The 26,395-nt window shown below is 40.9% G+C and overlaps 1 protein-coding gene across 1 annotated transcript in view; it reads left to right on the top strand.

Moving 5' to 3' along the window:
- The window catches only part of LAMB4 (laminin subunit beta 4), a 101,956-nt gene extending 81,221 nt beyond the window's left edge, over window positions 1-20,735 (top strand). Inside the window, exons 29-33 of the mRNA XM_015134674.3 lie at window positions 3,732-3,939; window positions 7,306-7,444; window positions 10,670-10,843; window positions 12,474-12,627; window positions 20,110-20,735. Of these exons, the coding sequence (XP_014990160.3) occupies window positions 3,732-3,939; window positions 7,306-7,444; window positions 10,670-10,843; window positions 12,474-12,627; window positions 20,110-20,249 (815 nt within the window). The 3' untranslated portion in view covers window positions 20,250-20,735. The remainder of the gene's footprint in view (window positions 1-3,731; window positions 3,940-7,305; window positions 7,445-10,669; window positions 10,844-12,473; window positions 12,628-20,109) is intronic.
- Window positions 20,736-26,395: the final 5,660 nt, after the last annotated feature.

The raw sequence follows: 26,395 nt of genomic DNA, 5'->3' as shown, positions 1-26,395 counted from the left end.
AATTTACACCCCCACCAACAGTGTATAAGTGTTTCTTTCTCTCTACAATCTCATCAGCATCTGTTATTTTTTGACTTTTTAATAATCACCATTCAGACTGGTGTGAGGTGGTACCTCATTGTGGTTTTGATTTGCGTTTCTCTAATGATCAGTGATGTTGAGCTTTTTTTAATATACTTGTTGGCCCCATGCATGTCTTCTTTTGAAAAGTATCTGTTTATGTCCTTTGCCCACTTTTTAAGGGGGTTGTTTTTTTCTTGTAGATTTAAGTTCCTTATAGATGCTGTATATTAGACCTTTTTCAGATGCATAGTTCGCAAAAATTTTCACCCATTCTGTAGGTTGTGTTTACTCTGTTGACAGTTTCTTTTGCTGTGCAGAAGCTCTTTAATTAGATTCCATTTCTCAGGTTTTGCTTTTGTTGTAGTCGCTTTTGGCGTCTTTATCATGAAATCTTTGCCCATGCCTGTGTCCTGAATAATATTGTCTAGGTTGCCTTCCAAGGTTTTTTATAGTTTTGGGTTTTACCTTTAAGTCTTTAATCCATCTTGAGTTAATTTTCATATAAGATGTAAGGAGGAGGTCCAGTTTCAGTGTTCTGCATATGGCTAGCCAGTTATCCCACACCATTTATTGAAGAGGGAGTCTTTTTCCCATTTCTTGGTTTTGTTGACTTTGTCAAAGATCAGATAGTTCTAAGTGTGTGGTCTTATTTCCGGACTCTCTTTTCAGTTCCATTGGTCTATATGTCTGTTTTCTTGTACCAGCACCATGCTGTTTTGGTTACTGTAGCCCTGTATTATAGCTTGAAGTCAGATAGCATGATGCCTCTAGCTATGTTCATTTTGCTTAGGATTGCCTTGGCTAGTCAGGCTCTTTTTTTGTTCCATATGAACTTTAAAATATATTTTCTAGTTCTGTGAAGAATGTCATTGGTAGTTTGATAAGAATAACCTTGAATCTGCACATTGTTTGGGCAGTATAGCCATTTTAATGATGTTGATTCTTCCCACCTATGAGCATGGAATCTTTTTCCATTTGTTTGAGTCACCTGTGGATTCTCTGAGCAGTGTTTTGTAGTTCTCCCTGTAGAGATCTTTCACCTCCCTGGTTAGCTGTATTCTTAGGTATTTTACTCTTTTTGTGGCAGCTGTGAATGAGATTGCCTTCCTGGTTTGGCTCTTGGCTTGACTGTTGTTGATGTATCAGAATGCTAGTGATTTTTCTGCATTGATTTTGTATCCTGAGACCTCACTGAAGTTATCAGCTTAAGGAGCTTTTGGGCCAAGGCTACAGGGTTTTCTAGATATGAGATCATGCTATCTGCAAACAGGGATAGTTTGACTTCCTCTCTTCCTATTTGGGTATGCTTTATTCGTTCTTTTGCCTGATTGCTCTGGCCAGGACTTCCAACACTATGTTGAACAGGAGTGGTGAGAGAGGGCATCCTTGTCTTGTGCTGGTTTTCAGGAAGAATGCTTCAGCTTTTGCCCATGCAGTATGATGTACTAGAACTTTTTAAATTAAAAAGCTGCTGTTTCTGGCTGGGCATGGTGCCTCACACCTGTAATCCCAGCACTTTGGGAGGCCGAGGCAGGTGGATCACCTGAGGTCAGGAGTTTGAGACCAGCTTGGCCAACATGGCAAAATGCTGTCTCTACTAAAAATATAAAAATCAGCTGGATGTGGTGGTGCATGCCTGTGATCCCAGCTACTCGGGAGGCTGAGACTGGAGAATCGCTTGAACCCGGAAGGCGGAGGTTGCATTGAGCCGAGATCATGCCACTGCACTCCAGCCTGGGCGATACAGCAAGATACCATCTCAAAAAAAGAAAAAAAAGAAAAAGAAAAAGTATGTTTCTTTAAAGAGCCAACTCCCTGATTTTATTTAAAATGTCATTTTACTTTACTCACAAAAAAATTCTTGTCACATTGCTTCAAAAATATTACAGAAAGTAAAATATTTCATTTACGTTAAGAAAAATAGCTAAAGCAAAATGACTACAAGCAGAATATATACTCATGTCATGTCACTCAAATGCTGAAAATCATTTTTGGCTCCCACTATTCTCTGAATAAAGTCTAAGTTCCTCAGCCTCTGACACAGGGACTTGTGCCATCTGCTCCCAGCCCTTCTAAGCACACTACTCTCCTGCCAAGAGTGATCCATGCACTGTTTCTTGTACCACCATGAGCTTTAGCTCCTGTAATTCTCTCAGTTTAGAATATCTCTTACCCCTCCCCACATCCCACAGTCTCCACAAGTTTAACCTGCTGTCCTCCCAGGCGCAGTTTCAATGCACCTGAAGTCCTTCCTGGATTATTTTCCCCTTCCTCTGAACCCCATAGCGTTTTGCCTTATATTGATCACTTCTGTTCCTATGTGATCAATATTTGTATATAATGACTTATAGGCCCTCACCTGACGGCAAGCCCCCTAAGGATTAGATCCACGTCTAGTTCATCTCTAGCTTCCCTATAGGAATTGTAGATGTTCAGTAAGTAGCTGGAGAGTGACAAATGGCTTTGCTGTAACACAGGGGTATCCAATCTTTTGACTTCCCTGGGCCACCCTAGAAGAGGAAGAATTGTCTTGAGCCACACATAAAATACACCAACACTAACAATGGCTGATGAGCTAAAAATAAAAATAAAATCACACACACAAAAATCTCATAATGTTTTAAGAAAGTTTACGAATTTGTGTTGGGCCAAATTCAAAACTGTCCTGGGCCACATGTGGGCCCCAGGCTGTGGGTCAAACAAGCTTGCTCTAACAGTTCATCTTCCACTTTAGTTCTCAATAGGGGCCAAATTTACTTTTCTGGAAAGTAGAGCATGGATGTATTTGAAAGTTTCTTTGGTGGGGCACAGTGGCTCACACCTATAATCCCAGCACTTTGGAAGGCCAAGGCGAGCAGATCATGAGGTCAGGAGATCAAGACCATCCTGGCCAACTAAATAGTTTAGTCCAACTATTTTGTACTAAAAATACAAAAAAATTAGCTGGGCATGGTTGTGCGTACCTATAATCCCAGCTACTCAGGAGGCTAAGGCAGGAGAATCACTTGAACCAGAGGTTGCAGTGAGCCAAGATTGCGCCACCACTGCACTCTAGCCTGGCAACAGAGTGAGATTCTGTCTCAAAAAAGAAGAAAAAAAAGTTTATTTATAACATGCTATTAACATGTTCCTTTACTCTGTATTGTCTCACTCCAATCCCAGAATAGGCCTTTGAGTCTAGTATCAGGTACAATTACCCAATTACATAGATGACCAAAAATCGTGAGCCTTTTTAATGTCATGGAGGACCAGAATCCAGTTTTGTTGATTTCAAACGCAGTGCTTCTCCAATGTCTCATTCACTGTGCTTGAATTTTCGTGACAGGTATCTAAACATGTTAATTGCTTTTGAGTATGTACTTATAATAAATCATTCTCAGGGCATTTTGTAGAATACACACAATGTTCCAAATCTGTAGTATTTTGTTTTTCCAGCAAGCACTTGTTCAGCAAGTATTCAGCACTCAGCCAGCAGTGTTTCTTCCAGAGACAAGGGACAGCTGAGGATGAAGAAGAATCTATGGGACACCTACAATCTAATCCCTGTATTCTAGGAACACATAATCAAATCCTAGTGCAGTTGGCTGAGACATCATTGTGGTTATACTTTTAAGATACAATATTTGTTAAGGAGACATGATTACCTAAAACCCTCCTTCTTATTTAAGAGGAAAACGTGCCTCCAGAAGACATCGAGAAGGTTGCAAATGGTGTACTTGACATTCACCTACCAATTCCATCCCAAAATCTAATGGATGAAGTTAACAAAATACAGAAACTTATGCAACTGTGTGAGGATTACAGGTCAGATGAAAACAGGCTAAGTGAAGAAGAAGATGGAGCCCAAAAGCTTCTGGTGAAGGCTAAAGCAGCTGAGTAAGTACTGTATTAATATTCTTATCTTGCTCTAACAGACCATCTGCTGAAAGGATATCTGGAAAATATTCGCTTAGGGAGCTATAGCAGTCAAATGAAATTACCTTCTGAGAGTTCAGTGTCCAAGTTGAGGGCTGAGCTCTCTTTGGAGATACCCCAGGAAGCTGGGTGACTGGGCGGCAGGGTTCAGGGATGCTTTCTTCCTATTTTCTTAGACTCAAAATGCCTTTCCAGTGGCCTGATACCTTTTTATACCAATAAATGTTAAATACTCATTATATGCCAATATTTTAACAGGTGGTTGGAATATTGGTATAGTTTTTCCCTTATTTATATTTGGTATTTTCTACTAAGCAGTACTTTGAAATCAAAATCTTTTTTTTTTTTTTTTTTTTGAGACAGAGTCTTGCTCTGTTGCCCAGGCTGGGGTGCAGTGGCTGGATCTCAGCTCACTGCAAGCTCCGCCTCCCGGGTCTACGCCATTCTCCTGCCTCAGCCTCCCGAGTAGCTGGGACTACAGGCGCCCGCCACCTCGCCCGGCTAGTTTTTTTTGTATTTTTTAGTAGAGACGGGGTTTCACCGTGTTAGCCAGGATGGTCTCGATCTCCTGACCTCGTGATCCGCCCGTCTCGGCCTCCCAAAGTGCTGGGATTACAGGCTTGAGCCACCGCGCCCGGCCATCAAAATCTTTTTAAAAAGTCTGATAGTTCACTCCCTCAGTACATTCTCAGTAAGAAGATACTAAGTTGTTGCAAAAGTAATTGCAGGTTTTGCCATTGAAAGTAATGGCCAAAACCGCAATTACTTTTGCACCAACCCAATGTAATGATGGGGAACAGAAGAAATGGACACTAGAGTTCCAGGAATACTGCAAGATGAAAATGATATCTATGCTAGACAGAATTAACTAACTCTTGCCTTTTGTCCTATTGACTTAGCCAACCAAAAAAAAAAGTCATGTTGATGTTTTTATGAGCATGGGGTGCTGTGGGTCAGGGTTACAGGATCAATTAGGTGGTGGCCATCTCAGCACCCCCCATCACTGAGATCTGACCCATTGTCACTGTCTCATCATCCACATGTACAAACGAAGTGCACCAGATTCATCCAAAAGCCCAACTCCTTCCAGGTTTAATATTTAAAACCAGGAAGATTAACTGCATAGCAATTACTTAAGGATTAAGTAGGCCGGGCACGGTGGCTCACGCCTATAATCCCAGCACTTTGGGAGGCCAAGGCGGGCTGATCACTTGAGATCGGGAGTTCAAGACCAGCCTGACCAACATGGAGAAACCCTGTCTCTACTAAAAATACAAAATTAGCTGAGCATGGTGGCGCATGCCTGTAATCTTAACTACTTGGGAGGCTGAGGAGGAGAATCGCTTGAACTGGGGAGGCGGAGGTTGCAGTGAGCGGAGATGGCGCCATTGCACTCCAGCCTGGGCAACAAGAGCAAAACTCTGTCTCAAAAAAAAAAAAAAAAAATCAAGTAGTCACACAGCAATTAAAAGTGATACTGATGGGTTGGGTGAAGTGGCTCAGGACTGTAATCCCAGCACTTTGGGAGGCCGAGGCAGGTGGATCACTTGAGGCTAGGAGTTAGAGATGAGCCTGGCCAACATGGCGAAACCCTGTCTCTACTAAAAATACAAAAATTAGTCAGTATGGTGGCATGAGCCTGTAATCCCAGCTACTCGGAAAGCTGAGGCAGAGAATTGCTTGGATTTGAACCTGGGAGGCAGAGGCTGCAGTGAGCTGAGATCGCACCATTGCACTCTAGCCTGGGTGACAAGAACGAGACGCCATCTCAAAAAATAAAAAAAGGTGAGAAAAGATGTTTAATAACAGGTAGAGATTCTTATAGTTCAATGGTAGTGCTTTGTAAAAAGCAGATAACATCCAAGCTGAACAGGAAGTTGAAAAAAAAATCAGGTAACAATTTATACATGAAAGAGGATCTGAATTATGAAAATAAAAAATTTTGCTACAATATCCTAACATTTTAAAAGACGGCAAGATTACTGGCTTTTTTCCCCTTCTTACATTTTGTTTTTCTTTTTTGGGTATTTTCTAAATTTGCTATAATAAGCAGTACACTGAAAATCTTTTTCTTTTTTTTTTTTTTTCCTTTTGAGACAGGGTCTCAATCTGTCATCCAGGCTTTAGTTCTGTGGCACGATCTCAGCTCACTGCAACCTCCACCTCCCGAATTCAAGTGATTCTTATGCCTCAGCCTCCAGAGTAGCTGGGATTATAGGCATGCACCACCACACCCAACTAATTTTTTGTATTTTTAGTAGAGATGGGGTTTCACTATATTGTCCAGGCTAGTCTCAAAGTCCTGGCTTCAAGCAATGTACCTGCCTCAGCCTCCCAAGGTGCTGAGATTACAGGCATGAGCCACCATGCCTGGCCTGCAGTAGTAAATTAAAAATCTAAAGGAAAAAAAGAATATAATAAAAAGATAATGGTGGCAGGGAATAGAAAAAATGGACACCGGTACCCTAGGAATATTACAAAAATGAAATGCTGGTGACAGTGAGATGATGAGGAGGGAAGGCTCCTGAAGTTTAGAAAGGGAAACAGATTACCACTGGGAGGAAAGGATGAGCTGGGTGATAAAGGGAATATTTTGCAATTTAGCTAACTCTACTGTGGGCACACACATTTCTAATGATGCTTCTGCAAAGGTCTATCTGTTATTTCACTCCTTCAGTACATTCTTCTCAAGGTGGTTTTGAGCCCACAGATCTAAGTATTTGGTGACTGTTGACTTGAGGTGAGTTCCTTTCTGCAGAAAGAATATATCACTTGAAATGCTTGTGATTTTAACCTCTGACTGGGCTTCTTAGTGGCTGGAATGTCAGTGAAGCTTAGCTAACTCTGAACAAACAAGCCTGAAAATGCAGGGCCTGTAGTCCTCTCTTTGCTCTCTGTGGGGCCTCTTGACCCTCCCAACCCCCACTCCAATAGAGATTGAGAAAGTGTAGCTCACATTTAAGACATCAGGGAAACTAGAATTCACAGGATAGTTTTTATGTGCAAAGATTGATAGTTACATCACCCCAAATCTCTCTGCTTATGACAAATCAAAAGAAACAAGACCTGTATCCTTAATTTCCATATTTAACAAAATCTGTGTCTACTGGGTATGAATATATACGTGTGTGGGGTTTTCTTTTGTTGGCATTTAAATATACCTATTTCTCAAAATGAAGACTTCAGCACTTTCTCTTGTTTAAGAGTAATTTAAATTTGCTTAATAATTCAGTAAAGTATTTGGTTGAGTCAAATGAACTCTCTCAAGGTGAAATAAGTGAATAATTATGTGTTTATCTAATCTGATGTGTTAATATCTTACCTTAGGAAAGCAGCAAATGTTCTATTAAATCTTGAAAAAACATTGAACCAGTTGCAACAAGCTCAAATCACTCATGGACGGGCAAACTCTACCATTACACAGCTGACTGCCAATATAACAAAAATAAAAAAGAATGTGCTGCAGGTATTTGTCCTCTTTGAAACTAACCTGAAATAGGTTTTGAGGGTAGAAACATCACAGTACTTTTTACGTATGCCAATGCTATGCTTGCTTTACGAGTCTGATGGGATTATTATGAGGATAAAGTAAGATTTGGGTAGTATTATGCATGTATTTAATGTTCTACAGAGCACTTCTCAGCATCGTCGTATTAATTGTGACCAATTCTGGGGTTATACCAAGGCAGGTACTAACACCAGCTTGGAAATGAGGAAACTAAGACTCGGGAAGGTTAGGTGATTGCCTAAGGTCACACAGCTAATTAGTGGTAGATATGAGGTCAGAGCATCTCCCTTCTGACACCAGGCAAAGGAACAGACTTTTTAAAAGCTCACAAACCAAAGAAATGAGAGTTCACTGTTGTAAGGTTCTTGTAAGTAAACGTGCATGAAATCTCATCAGAGTATCCTAAAACTAAAAAAAAATCTCATCCAAAAGAAATGCTCCATTTGGCCAGGCATGGTTTCTCACACCTGTAATCCCAGCACTTTGGTAGGCTGAGGCGAGTGTATCACTTGAGGTCAGGAGTTCAAGACCAGCCGGGCCAACATGGTGAAACCCCATCTCTACGAAACATACAAAAATTAGCCAGGCATGGTGGCGGGCACCTATAATCCCCGCTACTTGGAAGGCTGAGGCAGGAGAATCGCTCTTCCCGGGGGCGGAGGTTGCGGTGAGCCGAGATTGCGCCACTGCACTCCAGTCTGGGCAACAGAGTGAGACTCTGTCTCAACAACAACAACAACAACAACAACAACAACGAAAAGCAGAAAGCAACAGAACAGGAAGTAATACACCAGGAAATAAAGGGATTGGATAGGAAGAGGTTGCATATATAGGGTAGCAAAAAGGAAGGCCCCAGGATTTCCCCTTCTAGGCATATACTTAGAACAAGGGATAGCAAAACATGACCACAGGCTGTATTGTCTATGGCTCCTTTTGCACTGCAATGACAGAGAGTTAAATATTTGGGATAGAGACTTTATAGGCCACAAAGTATAAAGTATTTACTAGCTGGCCCTTTACAGAAAAAGTTTGCAGGCTGCTGCTCTAGGCAAACCACCACATATGCCCAAAGGTACAGGAAGGGACTTTCATTTCTAAAAATATGGTGAGCCAATATCCTAAGGAACCCTGGTAGTTGAAAAAACACATGAAAATATTAGATTGGCTATTTAGATTTTTTAATGCATAGCTGAATTAGTAAGAAACTTTTGATAGTCTCAGAGGCCAAAAATGACAGGAAAGCATGAATTCAGAGGTAACCAAGCTCTAACTTGACAGCAGGCAGCAGGCATCTGCCAATCCCTGGAGCATTAAAGCTTTGGGTTTTAATGGTCCCCATGTATGTAAGACAGAAAGCAAAGGCCGCACAGGAGGCAACAAGATTCTTGCATAGAACTGGGACCCCAAATGGCAAAATCCTTAGTGAAATGTTAAAATCTCTCTGTCTTTCTCTGTCTCTCTCTCTCTCTCTCTCTCTCTCTCACACACACACACACACACACACGCACACACAGACACACACACAGAGCCAGAGCCAGTAGAAAAACTTGCCCCTGGGTTGGGGAGTAACATCTCCACTAAGATTTGCTAACCACAATTTGTGGCTCCCATACAATTTGGAGGCTAGAATTTACACTACCTGGGTGGCCCTCAAAACCCTAGTATCATTTGAAGTAGCCCTGGGTTGATAGTACTCCCAGATGCCTGATAGAGGCAAACAAAAATCCCCTCCAAAGGAATGACCTTAAAACCTAGCCATCAAGAATTTCCCCCAAACATGTAAATACAAATTGCCTCTTTAGATTTTTTTTTTTTTTTTTTTTTGAGATGGAGTCTCACTCTGTCGCCTCAGCTGGAGTGCAGTGACGCAATCTTGGTTCACTGCAACCTCCGCCTCCTGGGTTCAAGCAAGTTTCCTGCCTCAGCCCCCTGAATAGCTGGGATTACAGGCACGTATTACCACGCCCAGCTAATTTTTATAATTTTAGAAAAGACGAGGTTTCACCATGTTGGCCAGGCTGGTCTCGAACTCCTGACCTCAAATGGTCCACCTGCCTCGGCCTCCCAAAGTGCTGGGAATACAGGCATGAGCCACTGTGCCCAGGCACAAATTACCTTTAAACAAGAGTCATCAGAAATAATGAACAACAAAATCAGGACACAAGAGACAGAGGATATTACCATTATTGGATACAGAATACAAAATAAGAATGTTTACTATGTTTAAGAAAATCTAAGAAAATATGAAAGTATGACCAACAAACAAGAGACAAGCGCTAACAACCAGCTATATTTGAAAAATATTTAAATAGGATTTGATATGATCAATATAGACATTGAAATAAGAAACAGGCATAAAGTATTATTACTGTTTGTAAGGGGAAAAAATTAGAAGCCACTTGCACCAGCTAGAGAATAGAAAATACATTGTTATATGTTCAAACAATGGAATGCCTTAAACTGGTAAAAATGAATGAACTAGAGCTATGTAGATTAGCTTAAATGACCTACATAAGCATAATTTTCATAACTTTTCATTTTAGAAAATCAACTTGCAGAAATATCCAATACATTTGTATAAGGTGAAAAAATTTAAATACTATATATTGTTAGGAATACTGCATAGGTTGTAGAAAAAAACCTACAGAGATACATGGAATGACAAAAATTAGATTCAAGACAGTGGTTGTCTTTGAGGGGAGAGAGAAGATATAATGAGGAGTGGTATGCTGAGGGCCTTAGTGCATTGTTAGTGTTCTATTCTTAAACTGGCTGGTGGGTACATGGGTATTTGTCATATTTTTTATTTTTTATTTGTTGTTGTTGTTGTTGTTGTTGTTGAAACAAGGTATCTCTTTGTCACCCAGGCTGGAGTGCAGTGGCACAATCATAGCTCACTGCACCCTCAACCTCCTGGGCTCAAGCAATCCTCCTACCTCAGCCTCCTGAGTACTGGGACTACAGGCACACACCCCACACCAGGCTAACGTTGTATTTCTCAGACCCTTTTGAATGTCTGAAATATTTTATTATAACATTTTAAATACATGCAACAGAAAAAGTGAAGGCACTATTTTCTTTTCCTTTACACCCAGCATATTTTTCAAGGGGTTAATATATCATTTATCTTCTTGTTTGTTTCATAAAGAGATTGTCCCTTTCTGGTCTTTAAATCAACAACAGGCTGAAAATCAAACCAGGGAAATGAAGAATGAGCTGGAGTCAGCAAAGCAGCGATCAGGGCTGGAGGATGGACTTGCCCTGCTGCAGACCAAGTTGCAAAGGCATGAAGACCACGCTGTCAATGTGAAAGTTCAGGCTGAATCTGCCCAACACCAGGCTGGGAGTCTTGAGAAGGTCATTAGTTCTACCACTGCCACCAAGAGCAGAAAAACAGAGCTTCTTTGAAAGATAGTCCTTTAACCCCAGATTTTTGTGCCATTTCTCAGCGTTTCCTTTGTGCTGGTCCATGACTCAATGGTATATCTTCGAGGGGATCCTGATACACAAAGGATCTTCTGTCTGTAGATGGCAGAAGTCCCTGGCCAAATCGTGTTGGAGTGTTCCCCGCCACCCCCCATCTCTCTATCCTATTACTCTTAGTGGTGTCCTGGTCAAACAGTCCATAAATCAAATTTGCCCTGAACTTCCAAACTTTCACAATTTATGTGGTTTGTCTGAATTGCATGTATTTGCCCTCTATTCTCATTCAGTCACACAACATATAAAGAAAACAATAAATGAAAGTCACCTGCCAAAGAAAATACATCAATTTACAAAAATCAGAATGAGTTAATTAAACGTTTGTGGAAAGTAGACCATTAATTTAGGTTGCTGAAAGAACCTATCAGCTCATTTTCCTCGCAAGAAATCTTTGGTTGGTTGCATTAATATAGTTGCCTAAACAAAAGAAAAATGTTAGTGTTTTTACAATTGGTCTATTCTCCTACTTTTAATTCCTAACGTGCTGGGTAAATTTTCCACTGAGAGGAATTGAGAACATTTTCTGTGGAACAGAGATTGAGAAAAGTTCTTTTTTTTTTTTTTTTTTTTTTTTTTTTTTTTTGAGACAGAGTCTCGCTCTGTCACCAGACTGGAATGCAGTGGCTCAATCTCAGCTCACTGCAACCTCTGACTCCCTGGTTCAAGCGATTCTCCTGCCTTAGCCTCCTGAGTAACTGGGATTACAGCCACACACCACCACGCCCAGCTAATTTTTGCATTTTTAGTAGAGATGGGGTTTCACCATGTTAGCCAGGATGGTCTTGATCTCCTGACCTCGTGATCCGCCCGCCTCAGCCTCCTAAAGTGCTGGGATTACAGGCATGAGCAATCACACCCAGCCAAGAAAGGTACTTTCTACTCACCCTGTTCTCACTTCCATATTTCATTTCTGGCTCTGGCCTTTATTCATCTACTTAAGCTTCTATGTTGTCAACACACAAGCTAACCCAAAGATTTCCACTCTATTCAAGGGAGGTCTCCATACTACACTTCTACTTCCCCACCTGCCTCCCTTCCTACCTCATTTCTCTCTCACCTTTTTGCCAACCAAATAACATATCCTTGCTGTTTCTAAATCTTCATCACTCACTCTGTCCTTCATTTTGCATGTACAACTGATTGAACTGAACTGAACCAGAGATTTGTCAAGGATGGGATTGGGTCATTTCTGTCTTCCACATCCTACCTTAACATAGTGCAGAACAACCAGTTGGTGCCTCAGAAATACTTGCCTTAACACGCAATAACAATTGCTATTTTGAACAAAGAAGTTTTATTTTTAATAGAAGATGAGATTTTTTTCAACCTGAAAAAACAAACATGCAAATAAAACTCTGCTGGAAATATCAGAGTGACTCAAGCGTATTGACTGGATTAAGGTTTCCTCTGTATTCCTTCTATGAATGGTATTAGGAGAATCATCATGCATATAGGTACCTGCTTTATACATGTTTTCTCATGATGTGTGTGTTGCTTGTTACAGGAATTTGTTGAGCTGAAAAAACAATATGCTATGCTCCAGCATAAGACAAGCACTACAGGACTAACAAAGGAAACATTAGGAAAAGTTAAACAGCTAAAAGATGCTGCAGAAAAATTGGCTGGAGATACAGAGGACAAGATAAGAAGAATAACAGGTATCTATTCTTTTATCCGTCCTGCCAATTTGATAATAACATCCTGGTACTCTACCTTACTAGTAGAATTTATACCAATGTCAGCTTACAGTTTTATCACATGAGTCCACTGAGGAGAAAGAAGTCGAAATTGGTCTTGTGTTTTGGGGACTGTGAAGTTAACAAGCCTCTTGCATGGATTTGCCTAGAAAGGTTAATGAGCATCTGCCTTGCATTAGTCAAAACAAACTGAAATTTCCTTGAAATGCCCTTTGTTGGCTGGGCACAGTGGCTCACACCTGTAATCCCAGCACTTTGGGACCCCAAGGCAGGTGGATCACCTGAGGTCAGGAGTTCGATATCACCCTGGCCAACATGGTGAAACACCGTTTCTACTAAAAATACAAAAATTAGCCGGGCATGGTGGTGGGCGCCTGTAGTCTCAGCTACTCAGGAGGCTGAGGCAGAAGAATTGCTTGAACCTGGGAGGCGGAGGTTGTGGTGAGCCAAGATGACGCCACTGCACTCCAGCCTGAGCAACAGAGTAAGACTCCATCTCAAAAAAAAAAAAAAAAGCTTTTTTTTCCCTAACTTTGTTCTCAACTCAACTAGGGGTAAGATGTCTGAAGACATTTTTGCTTGTCACCCTAGAAGGAACTACTAGCATGTAGTGGGTAGAGGGCAGGGATGTTGCTAAACATCCCACAATGCACAAGACAACTGCCTAAACAAACAGTTATCTTGCCCAGAATGTCAATAGTGCTGAGATTGAGAAACCCTGTTCTAACCTATGTTGTTTATTTTTCCTGTCATGAAAGTAACTCTCGAAAAGAGTCAATATAATCTAGGGCACTAGGTCAGATAGCATATATCTTTGGATAGCAACCCAGAAAGAATCATATTCTGGACAAGGATTTTGATCTAAATGGACATTCTGATGCACACAAAGTGTTGTAAACATAGAATACAGGCTGGGTGCAGTGGCTCACACCTGTAATCCCAACACTTTGCGAGGCTGAGGCAGATGGACTGCTTGAGCCCAGGAGTTTGAGACCAGCCTGGCCAATATGGCAAAACTCTATCTTTGCTAAAAATTAAAAAAATTACCCAGGCATGGTGGCATATGCCTGTAATCCCAGCTACTTGGGAGGCTGAGACAGGAGAATCACTTGAACCCGGGAGGCGGAGGTTGCAGTGAGCTGAGATCATGCCACTGCACTCCAGCCTGTGCAACAGAGAGAGACTCTGTCTCAAAACAAAATAAAATAAGAAACATAGAATACATACAATCAGAGAGCTAATCAGAATCTTTTTTTACACAATTGATATTTATGATTTTTGGGGGCAATCATCATGTCCTTGATCTCTAACCATCAAGAAATATCAGATGATGATTGTATAGTTACAATATACCCCTGGTTGTATTTATTATCTTCCAAAACTTTAAAACTAGGAATATAAGTAACTCTCAAAATACTAAAGTAACCAAAACTCCTCACTTATAAATGCCTCTTTTTTTTATTATCAAATGAGTCTTTGGTCTTACAACCACTTATATCATCACTATGACATGAAAAAACTGAAAATGGAACATTAGTATGGGCCAAAGTCAGGAAAAATACATACCAAACTGCTAACATTAGTTATCTCTAGGGAGGCAGTGGGAGTGAAGAAGAAACCACTGCTTCTTGCACTTATATAATTGTTTTTAAAGCAGCAGGCTTGTAGGTAATTTTTTTCATTTTTAAGTATTTTCGTTAAAATTTTGTTTTAACTACAAAACACTAAGAAAGATTTAGAAAAACAGATTTTTTTAACCTTGCATTCCATAGACAATACTATGAAAATCAGTTTTTTTAATCCTAGAACTTGGTCCTTACTATAGGAGCAAAAACATGGGGAGAATATTTCTGTCCTGTTTTTATGTCATATACAAATTGTTTCCACTGATCCCCATTGACCACAGCTTTTATAGTTCTTGAAATTAGATTGGAACTATAAAAGCTACAGAGTTGCTTTTACAGAAGTTGAAGCTACAGAGCTTCTCAGAGAGGTCTAAAATAAGGCATTCTACTTCCTTTTCTCTTTTCCTTTTGAGGCTGTTTTCAGAACTCAGCAAGATAGAAAAATGAGACATTCATTTGGCTGTCTTCCCCATGCTGCCACTTGAGAAGGGGCTGAACCACAAGGCTATGCCTGTTCCCCTCTGTTAGGAAGAGGAGCCTCTGGATCCCAGAATGGAGTCCTTGGCACCAACAATGTTGAGAGAGTGGAGAATGGATTCCAGTCTTCAGCCAGGGTCCTTCCACAGAACTTGGTGTCAGTCTGGGTCCCAGCAAGAAACAGAATGCATACTTGGGCATAATTTTGGATAAAGTATTTAGAAGTGGAGTTGTCTCAGTCATTCATTCACTGCATAATAAATTACCCCAAAATGTAATGGCTTAAAATAACCACCATTTCTTTTTTTTCTTTTATACTTTATGTTCTAGGGTACATGTGTACAATGTGCAGGTTTGTTACGTATGTATATATGTGCCATGTTGGTGTGCTGCACCCATTAACTCATCATTTACATTAGGTATATCTCCTAATGCTATCCCTCCCCCCTCCCCCCACCCCACAACAGGCCCCAGTGTGTGATGTTCCCCTTCCTGTGTCCAAGTGTTCTCATTGTTCAATTCCCACCTATGAGTGACAACATGCAGTGTTTGGTTTTCTGTTCTTGTGATAGTTTGCTCAGAATGATGGTTTCCAGCTGCATCCATGTCCCTACAAAAGACATGAACTCATCCCTTTTTATGGCTGCATAGTATTCCATGGTGTATATGTGCCACATTTTCTTAATCCAGTGTGTCATTGATGGACATTTGAGTTGGTTCCAAGTTTTTGCTATTGTGAATAGTGCCACAATAAACATAGATGTGCATGTGTCTTTATAGCAGCATGATTTATAATCCTTTGGGTATATATCCAGTAATGGGATGGCTGGGTCATATGGTATTTCTAGTTCTAGATCCTTGAGGAATCGCCACACTGTCTTCCACAATGGTTGAACTAGTTTACAGTCCCACCAACAGTGTAAAAATGTTCCTATTTCTCCACATCCTCTCCAGCACCTGTTGGTTCCTGACTTTTTAATGATCGCCATTCTAACTGGTGTGAGATGGTATCTCATTGTGGTTTTGATTTGCATTTCTCTGATGGCCAGTGATGATGAGCATTTTTTCATGTGTCTGTTGGCTGCATAAATGTCTTCTTTTGAGAAGTGTCTGTTCATGTCCTTTGCCGACTTTTTGATGGGGTTGTTTGTTGTTTTCTTGTAAATTTGTTTGAGTTCTTTGTAGATTCTGGATATTAGCCGTTTGTCAGATGAGTAGATTGCAAAAATTTTCTCCCATTCTGTAGGTTGCCTGTTCACTCTGATGGTAGTTTCTTTTGCTGTGCAGAAGCTCTTTAGTTTAATTAGATTCCATTTGTCAATTTTGGCTTTTGTTGCCATTGCTTTTGGTGTTTTAGACATGAAGTCCTTGCCCATGCCTATGTCCTGCATGGTATTGCCTAGGTTTTCTTCTAGGGTTTTTATGGATTTAGGTCTAACATTTAAGTCTCTAATCCATCTTGAATTAATTTTTGTATAAGGCATAAGGAAAGGATCCAGTTTCAGCTTTCTACTTATGGCTAGCCAATTTTCCCAGCACCATTTATTAAATAGGGAATCCTTTCCCCATTTCTTGTTTTTGTCAGGTTTGTCAAAGATCAGATGCTTGTAGATGTATGGTATTTCTGAGGGCTCTGTTCTGTTCCATTGGTCTAGATCTCTGTTTTGGTACCAGTACCATGATGTTTTGGTTACTGTAGCCTTGTAGTATAGTTTGAAGTCAGGCAGCATGATGCCTCCAGCTTTGTTCTTTTGGCTTAGGATTGTCTTGGCAATGCGGGCTCTTTTTTGATTCCATATGAACTTTAAAGTAGTTTTTTCCAATTCTGTGAAGAATGTCATTGGTAGCTTGATGGCGATGGCATTGAATCTATAAATTACCTTGGGCAGTATGGCCATTTTCACGATACTGATTCTTCCTATCCATGAGCATGGAATGTTCTTCCATTTGTTTGTGTCCTCTTTTATTTCATTGAGCAGTGGTTTGTAATTCTCCTTGAAGAGATCCTTCACATCCCTTGTAAGTTGGATTCCTAGGTATTTTATTCTCTTTGAAGCAATTGTGAATGGGAGTTCACTCATGATTTGGTTCTCTGTTTGTCTGTTATTGGTGTATAAGAATGCTTGTGATTTTTGCACATTGATTTTGTATACTGAGACTTTGCTGAAGTTGCTTATCAGCTTAAGGAGATTTTGGGCTAGGACAATGGGGTTTTCTAAATATACAATCATGTCATCTGCAAACAGGGACAATCTGACTTCCTCTTTTCCTAATTAAATACCCTTTATTTCTTTCTCTTGCCTGATTGCCCTGGCCAGAACTTCCAACACTATGTTGAATAGGAGTGGTGAGAGAGGGCATCCCTGTCTTGTGCCAGTTTTCAAAGGGAATGCTTCCAGTTTTTGCCCATTCAGTATGATATTGACTGTGGATTTGTCATAAAGAGCTCATACTATTTTGAGATACATACCATCAATACCAAATTTATGGAGAGTTTTTAGCATGAAGGGCTGTTGAATTTTGTCAAAGGCTTTTTCTGCATCTATTGAGATAATCATGTGGTTTTTGTCTTTGGTTCTGTTTATACACTGGATTACGTTTATTGATTTAAGTATGTTGAACCAGCCTTGCATCCTAAGGATGAAGCCCACCTGATGATGGTGGATAAGCTTTTCAATGTGCTAGTGGATTCGGTTTGCCAGTATTTTACTGAGGATTTTTGCATCCATGTTCATCAGAGATATTGGTCTAAAATTCTCTTTTTTTGTTGTGTCTCTGACAGGCTTTTGTATCAGGATGATGATGGCCTCATAAAATGAGTTAGGGAGGATTCCCTCTTTTTCTATTGATTGGAATAGTTTCAGAAGGAATGGTACCAGCTCCTCCTTGTACCTCTGGTAGAATTCGGCTGTGAATCCGTCTGGTGCTGGACTTTTTTTGGAATAACCACCATTTCTTACTTTTCCGTGGGTTGCCTGGATGATTCTTTGGCAGGTCTCACCTGGGTTTCTCAAGCAACTGCATTTGGCTGATGGCCTGTTAAGGGCTGGGTGTGGCTGAGATGCTGGCACTCTCTATACGTGGTCTGTTATCCCAGGCTGCTTTACAGCATGATTGTTTCAGGGCACCATAACTTGCTATTGGTCAAAACAATTTACAAAGCCAGCCCAGATTCAGGGGTGTGGGAGTAGGAACAGGGTAAGCAGATTCTACTTCTTGATGGGAAGAACTACAAAGAATGCACAAGAATGAAGGGAACCCACTGAGGCTGTGGAGGTACTTGGTGACTAGCAGCAGTGAGAAGGCATTAGCCTGTCTATACCTGAAGGGGCCAGGGAAACAGGAACATTGCCAGAGCCCTGTGAACACCAGAGTGTTAGGAAAGAGGCCACCCTACAGGAGCCTGAGGGATGGAAGAACTGCCCACACCTCTGTGCTAAACTGGGATGGAGACTGCTCACCCTCCCATCCACTGACCATTTGTTGGCACTGTCCATTGGCCATGTGTGAATGAAAGCCAGAGGTCAAAAGAGCCAAGTGCTGTCATCCAGGAAGGGTAACTTTCCAGAACACAGATGAGGATGATGAATGGGTCTGGTGTAACCAGCTCAATGATATTAACTTTCCTGGTACAAACAGAGGCCTTTACTTTTCCTTTAGTTCAAATATGGTTTCAATGTCGAATCCCCTTTTCAATCCCAAATGACCTATATTTGAAAGTTTCGGCCAGGTGCGGTGGCTCATGCCTGTAATCCCAGCACTTTGGGAGGCCGAGGTGAGTGGATCACCTGAGGTCGGGAGTTCAAGACCAGCCTGACCAACATGGAGAAACCCCATCTCTACTAAAAGTACAAATTTAGCCAGGTGTGGTGGCATATGCCTGTAATCCCAACTACTCAGGAGGCTGAGGCAGGAGAATCACTTGAACCCGGGAGGCGGAGGTTGCTGTGAGCTGAGATCATGCCATTGCACTCCAGCCTGGGCAACAGGAGCAAAACTCTCTCAAAAAAAAAAGAAAGAGAGAGAGAGAGAAAGGAAGGGAAAGGAAGGGAAAGGAAGGAAGGAAGGGAGGGAGGGAGGAAGGGAGGGAGGGAGGAAGGGAGGGAGGGAGGGAGGGAGGGAGGGAGGGAGGGAGGAAGGAAGGAAGGAAGGAAGGAAGGAAGGAAGGAAGGAAGGAAGGAAGGAAGGAAGGAATCTAGTGACAGAACACTCACCACCTTCCACAGCAGCTCTTTTGTCTTTGAGCAGCCATCCTAGAGAGTTTTTTATATTTAGACAAAATCTTCCTTCACAGAGCTTTACCTGCTAGTTTCCATTTTATTTCCTCAGGATGACAGAGAACACATTTACTCTGCTTTCCTAGGTTGGTCCTTCAGATATTTGAAAACAGCCATGACACATGCCCTGAATCTGCCTTCCTCATATGAAACATCACCAGTTAATTCAATGTTTGTTTACAGGACAGTTTCAAGTATCTTCAGCAATCTGATTCTTTTTTCTAAACACATGTTAGTTTGACAATTACTCCAGACCAACTTGGTATTCATGTGTGATCTGACCAAGTGAAGTGAGACATTTACCTTCCCTCTTCTAGAATTTTTGCAAAAACTCTAATGTCAGAGTTTCTTTGCAAAATGGTGCCTCACATTATTAACTGTAGCTCTCTGTGCATCTTGTATCCACTACTATGGGCTCCTTGTTAAGGTTTACTAGAATTTCCAGATATTTGTTGAATGAAGAATATATAAATGAATGTATAGATGGATGGATGGACAGATGGATGGATGGATGGATCAATGGATTGATGGATGGGTCAATGGACGTGTCGATGGATCAATGGATTGATGGATGGATAGGCGTGAAGCCAACAAAGGCATCACTTAGCTGTTACTGTTCAGAGACTTCAGTATCAGCAGAGAAGAAGAATGAACACATGAAAGTCAGTCTTTTTTTCTGAAAGACTGGAAAACACTAAAGTAAAGAACATGTTTTAAAATGAAGCTAAAATAATAAGAACAAACCTTTGGAAATATAGCACTTCAGCAAGTCCCATCAAGGATGTTATCTGTCTTTTCATTTCTAATGAATTCTAACCAACTACAGCCTCACATTGATAAATGCCTTTAGATATAAAAGTTTTAGACAAAAATGTCAGTTTGCTCTAATTTATATGAAAACCTTGAGAAGCCTGATGAAAATAGATGTTTTATCCATTGACTCAAAACAGAAAACTAAATATACCTTTGAGAGGCGCGCAAATCCCTGTGTTTGGTATAATGTGGATATCCAGGAGGAATCTATCAAATGGAAATGTATCATTTCTTTCGTTTTCTACTTTCAGATTTAGAAAGGAAAATCCAAGATTTGAATCTAAGTAGACAAGCAAAAGCTGATCAACTGAGAATATTGGAAGATCAAGTTGTTGCCATTAAAAATGAAATCGTTGAACAAGAAAAAAAATATGCTACGTGCTATAGCTAGGCAGAGTTAAAGTGCAAAAGCTTGTGCCTTTGTTTCTGGTTTCTGATGTACAAGCCCATGGGGCTCTGTTGAACCTGTGAAATACTGAGAATGTCTTCTACCTTCCTTCCCCACAGCCTGTCCTTATTACACACCTGCTCAGTGTGGTTGGAGGTTGAAATGCCACCTGGAAAATGCCACTTCATAATTGAAAGGGGAAAGTAATGAGATTGTCTCTGGTTTCAGAAACCTTTCCTCTTACCTTCCTTTCTCTTTCCTAACTTAAAAATAACAGGTTCCATATAACAAGTAGAAATTTAAGTAAGTACTCTACTTACTAATAATCATTTCAGTCAAATAAACCTAAACATTAAATAAATATCTCCAATACTAGGATGGAATACATATGGATGGCATGTACTAGATTGTCCTATATTTTATGTTTATTTGGATTTACTTTTATTTGCAAAACTATTCTTTTGTGAATAAACTGCATAGAATTCAAAATGTAACTTGCTTTTATACCTACTTTCCTACACACTCATTCTCAACCAGGGGATTCTATTTTCCCCAAATGGCACTGGAACAATATTCAAAAAGATAAATATTGAACTACTTCTCCTCATTTATCAGTGGATATTTTTTCTGTAAAATGTGTTGCTTATTTTTAAAAGACTAGCAATCATGTTCTTATTGTTTAGTATAAAAATCATACTGTCTCATTTCAAAATGAGTCTGATTTCACGCTAACTTTTTTTGCATGTGTGATTTATAATAGAACAAATTGCTTCTGTTTGTAAAAGCTATCCTTCAGAAAGATTATTTTAAGGGAGTTTGGTTTCACATTTTTGAATAAGAAATAATAAACATCAACACTGACATATGAAAAAGGAAGATCTGCTGGAGCATTTCCATTAAGGACTGACTCATAAAAAATGGATTTAAAGCCAGGCGTGGTGGCTCATGCCTATAATCTCAGCACTTTGGGATATGGAGGAAGGCAGGTCATCTGAGGTCAGGAGTTCAAGACCAGCCTGGCCAATGTGGCGAAACTTTGTCTCTACTAAAAATACAAAAATTAGCTGGGCATGGTGGTGCACACCTGTAATCCCAGCTACTCGGAGGCTGAGGCAGGAAAATAGCTTAAATCCAGGAGGAAGAGGTCGCAGTGAGCCGAGATCAGGCCACTGCACTCCAGCCTGGGTGGCAGAGCAAGATTCTGTCTCAAAAAAAAAAAGGATATAAAAATTCAACAAAAGAGCTTTAGAATTATACATTAATTTGAAAAATCTTAAAATGTAGGCTGTTAAAAAAAGTTGCAGAATCTATTTCCCTAGAGGTCCTGAAGAATAGAAAGAAACTTTTCTACAGGAAGGACCACCCTAGAAAGCTCTCTTGAAGTATATAATTACAATGGTTCACATATCCAGCACTGAGACTTTTTCAAACCTCCACCAATTAATGGTGCATAAAATAACCCAGAGTCTAAAAATGCAGCTGTCACCAAGTCTACATTCTTTCCTCCACAGCTGAGGGTGGAACACACCCCAGCTTTCCCATCAGGATACTGACTTTCAACTTATTACAAATAATAGACAATTTTACAAGCATGGTTTCTTTGTTTGCAATAGCAACATTCAATTGTTCTTCCTTTTCAGTGATCAGAGACTATACAAGTAACAGGCCAGGGGGTGTGGGAATGGTTAAAGAGAGAATGGTTTCTATCTGCTGACTGGGAGAACTAGCTATTGAGTTCTAAAGAAGCAGAAAAATCCCCAGCTGTTAGAAAAGCACACTTATCTGGGGAATCAAGTGAAAAGGCAAGACAAACTCATCACCTAAGGAGGTCCTTGGGCATTGCAGTTTGATGATGGTAAGAAGTATGTGATATACCCTGAAAAGATTGCAGACTGCAATTGTATATGGTTGTGCTTTTTTCTTTCTTTCTTTCTTTCTTTTTTTTGTTTTTCCGAGACATAGTCTTGCTCTGTCACCCCTGCTGGAGTGCAATTGTACCATCTCAGCTCACTGCAACCTCTACCTCCCAGGTTCAAGTGATTCTCCTACCTCAGACTCCCAAGTAGGTGGGACTACAGGTGCGTGCCACCACACCTGGCTAATTTTTGTATTTTTTTTAGTAGAGACAGTGTTTCACTATGTTGGCCAGGCTGCTCTTGAACTCCTGACCTAGTGATCCACCCACTTCGGCTTCCTGAAATGCTGGGATTACAGGCATGAGCCACTGCGCCCGGCCTATGGTTGTGCTTTCTAGATGTTAGTGTTTAAAATAATAAGCTTTGGCCAGGCGCAGTGGCTTATGCCTGTAAGCCCAGCACTTTGGGATGCCAAGGCGGGCAGATCACCTGAGGTCAGGAGTTCGAGACCAGCCTGGCCAACATGGTGAAACCCTGTCTCTGATAAAAATACAAAAATTAGCCAGGCACAGAGGGCGGTGCCTATAATCCTAGCTACTTGGGAGGCTGAGGCATGAGAATCGCTTGATCCTGGGAGGCAGAGTCCTTGCAGAGAGCCGAGACTGTGCCACTGCACTCCAGCCTGGGCAACAGAGTGAGACTCCGTATATTTAAAATAAATAATAAATATATATATATAATAAAATAATAAGCTTTAGTTATCTAAAAAAATCTATATATGTGAAAAATCTCATTCCTCAGTAACGCCAGATAAATCATTCTAACTTCTATTACTTGCTGTATCAGTTGTTCAAAATGTGATCAATGCTAGATTCAGTGAAACAGTATCTCTTTACATTGTAAAGTATTAACAGTTTGACAGTGTGTATCATAATCTATTATAAAACTCAGTAATTCCACTGTGGAAACTGTATGTTAAGAAAATAATCTTAGGCCAGGCGCGGTGGCTCAAGCCTGTAATCCCAGCACTTTGGGAGGCCGAGGCGGGCGGATCACAAGGTCAGGAGATCGAGACCACAGTGAAACCCCGTCTCTACTAAAAATACAAAAAATTAGCCGGGCGCGGTGGCGGGCGCCTGTAGTCCTAGCTACTCAGGAGGCTGAGGCAGGAGAATGGCGTGAACCCAGGAGGCGGAGCTTGCAGTGAGCCGAGATCGCGCCACTGCACTCCAGCCTGGGCAACAGCGTGAGACTCCGTCTCAAAAAAAAAAAAAGAAAATAATCTTATGATGGAGGGAAAAGCTTTGTGCCTAAATCATTGAAGCACACCTTATATTAAAAATGCAAAGAAGCTAAGTAACTAACAATAAACCAGTTAAACATTAGGATTTTACCAGTCTGAGTTCTTGGATGCAATCACTGAAAACCAGCAGTAGCTTAAGCAGGAAAGGAATTTATTCAAAAGATATCTGACAGCATACAAAAAGAAATGGCTGGAGAAAATGTAACTAAGGACAATTATGCATCTGGCAATATTCCCAAGACCACACCTCAGTACACTCAGGCCAATGCTGGCCTCCCTGGGCACTCGCCACCATCCCAGTGACTTGCAACTGTCTCTGCATCTTGTGTCACTATCTCACTACTCAGCATTCCTGGGAGAAGTAATCCAGTTGGCCGGGCCTCCTCATGTGCCCTGGGTACCATATTGACTAAGTAGAGAGAATATCTATTCCCTTTGACTTTGGTAGTAGAAGGGGAGTTTTTCCTCCATCTATCTTTGGAATCCTCCAAGATAGGAAGGATTTTGATGCCAGCTATCAAAAAAATTACAAATTTCTATTAAACGTAATCAATATGTATAAAGTCCATCCCTTTGACTTCCAAATATCATAATACATTCTTCATCCCATTTCCCACCCCCCCCCCCTTTTTTTTTTTTTTTTTTTTTGTGACGGAATTTCACTCTTGTTGCCCAGGCTGGAGTACAATGATGCGATCTCAGCTCACCACAACCTCCACCTCTGGGTTCAAGCAATTCTCCTGCCTCAGCCTCCCAAGTAGCTGGGATTACAGGAATGCATCACCACACCTGGCTAATTTTGTGTTTTTAGTAGAGACAGGGCTTCTCCATGTTGGTCAGGCTGGTCTTGAACTCCCGAACTCAGGCGATCCGCCCGCCTCGGTCTCCCAAAGTGCTGGGATTACAGGCGTGAGCCACCGCACCCGTCCCCCATTTTCCCTTCTAAAGTAAAAATAAATGCTTCCACCAAACAAAATGTAGCACTCAGCCAAATGAAAGCACACGCACATTGTCTTCAAGGGAAACCAACCCACAGTCTCATCACTCACCAAGCGCATCCAGCTCTGAAACCTTGGCTGCCAGCTGAGGTCCACTTCTTCTGCACTTCAGCTAACAATTCTATCTGGAAATACTGCAACTTATAATCAAAATTGTAAAGTTAACCACCAACAAATACCAAATATAGACTACTGAGGGAGGAAAGGGAGACAAAAAGGAAATTAAATATATTTGATAATTAAAAATATAAATACACACAAAACGTAGCATATTCAGAAACACAGATTGAGGACGTAGACTTTGTCTTTGTAATCACTCAGGAGGCTTTTGCTGGGATTTACGACCTGCTATCTCTACTGCTCCTTCCATGGTCCCTCTGGTCCCAGTCACATCCCTCCTTTGCCACTGCAAACCAGCAGCTCCATTTATCTTTGTCAGGATCAATTACATCAGCCAAAATTATACAACTTCCTTTTTTGCTTGTTTATCCTTTAGTGAAGAGCTTGAAATAGCTGGGTATTGGTACATATTCTAATTCAGTGGAACAACCATTATATCATCGAGTAAAAACACACTTCCTTAGAGACCAGGACCCAAAGTCACATGTACAAAAAGGAACGTTTTGCTTGTAAGTCATTTGGATATAATTGTGTTCAGTGTCATGTATTCCCACTCTTGGTTTCAGATCCATGTATTCTGCCTATAAGAGGTTCCATCGGCTTTCATTGTAGAAGGCACAGCTCTGCCTGCCATCTAAGAGGATTTAATATGAGTAGCCAAAATAAATAAATAAAAAGAATTAAAGGAAGTAAACAACCTATATGTAGTCAATTGATAATATGATTAGAAGATGAATCTTAATACCTCATATGAAATATTTATATGCAACAACATGCATACTTTTTCTTTTTTCTTTCTTTTTTTTTTTTTTTTTTTTTTTTTTTGAGATGGAGTCTCACTCTGTGGCCCAGGCCAGAATGCAGTGGTGCGATCTCGGCTCACTGCAACCTTCACCTCCCGGGTTCAAACGATTCTCCTGCCTCAGCCTCCTGAGTAGCTGGGATTACAGGCATGCACCACTACGCCTGGCTAATTTTGTATTTTTAGTAGAGACAGGGTTTCACCATGTTGGCCAGGCTGTTTTTGAACTCCTGACCTTGTGATCTGCCCACCTCAGCCTCCCAAAGTGCTGGGATTACAGCACTAATCTAATCATTTTCTTAATTCAAGTCGACTGAAAATGACATCTCCCTAACACTAGGAGATCCGATAAGGTGTGTGAGGGACCAGCGTGGAGGAGTCAGGATGGAATCTGCGCATCTCAGAGTAGGGGATGAGTGAGGGGAGGAGTCAGAGAGCCCACGTTTGAACCCCATAGGGCAGGTAGAAGTATTTGGAACCCAGCTAACCACATCAGAAAATCAATATGAAGATCAGAAAGCAAGTCGCCATGAGGTAGCTGGTGTGCCCATTAAAGGAGACTATCCTGTCTCTTCTTCCAGATTAGAAACCAGTCCCAGATGAAGGACAGCTCAGAACCAACAGGTGAAAACAATTAGGCAGAAGCACTAACATGACACAATGAAGGAAAGGAAAGCTGAAAGCAGACCTTGGCAACAATGCGTGAGACTCATGAGGCTCAGGCTGGAAATTGCTGTCTGACATCCATTCTACCCCTTCTTCCTTTTGGTAATAGGACTTCTCCACGTTTTAACCAGGCACACAGCTGCCTAGCAAGAGAGACTGTATTTCAATCTCCCTTGCAGTTTGATGTGACCATGTGACTAAATTCTGGCCAATAAGAGATGAGTGTCAATGTTGTGTGCAATTTCCAGGGCACAACCCTAAAAGGAAGTTGTTTGTCCTTTGTGGGAGAGGCAGAATTATGACCCCCAAAAGACGTCCACGTCCTAATATCCAGAACCTGTGAATATATTACATTACATGGCAAAGGGAAAGTTGACAGAATGAAGGTCTTCATCAACTGGCTT

This window comes from Macaca mulatta, chromosome 3, assembly GCF_049350105.2.
Source record: "Macaca mulatta isolate MMU2019108-1 chromosome 3, T2T-MMU8v2.0, whole genome shotgun sequence".
Taxonomy (NCBI): Eukaryota; Metazoa; Chordata; class Mammalia; order Primates; family Cercopithecidae; genus Macaca; species Macaca mulatta.
Note: the sequence above shows the minus strand (reverse complement) of the source record. Positions and strands in the feature narration are given on the sequence as shown.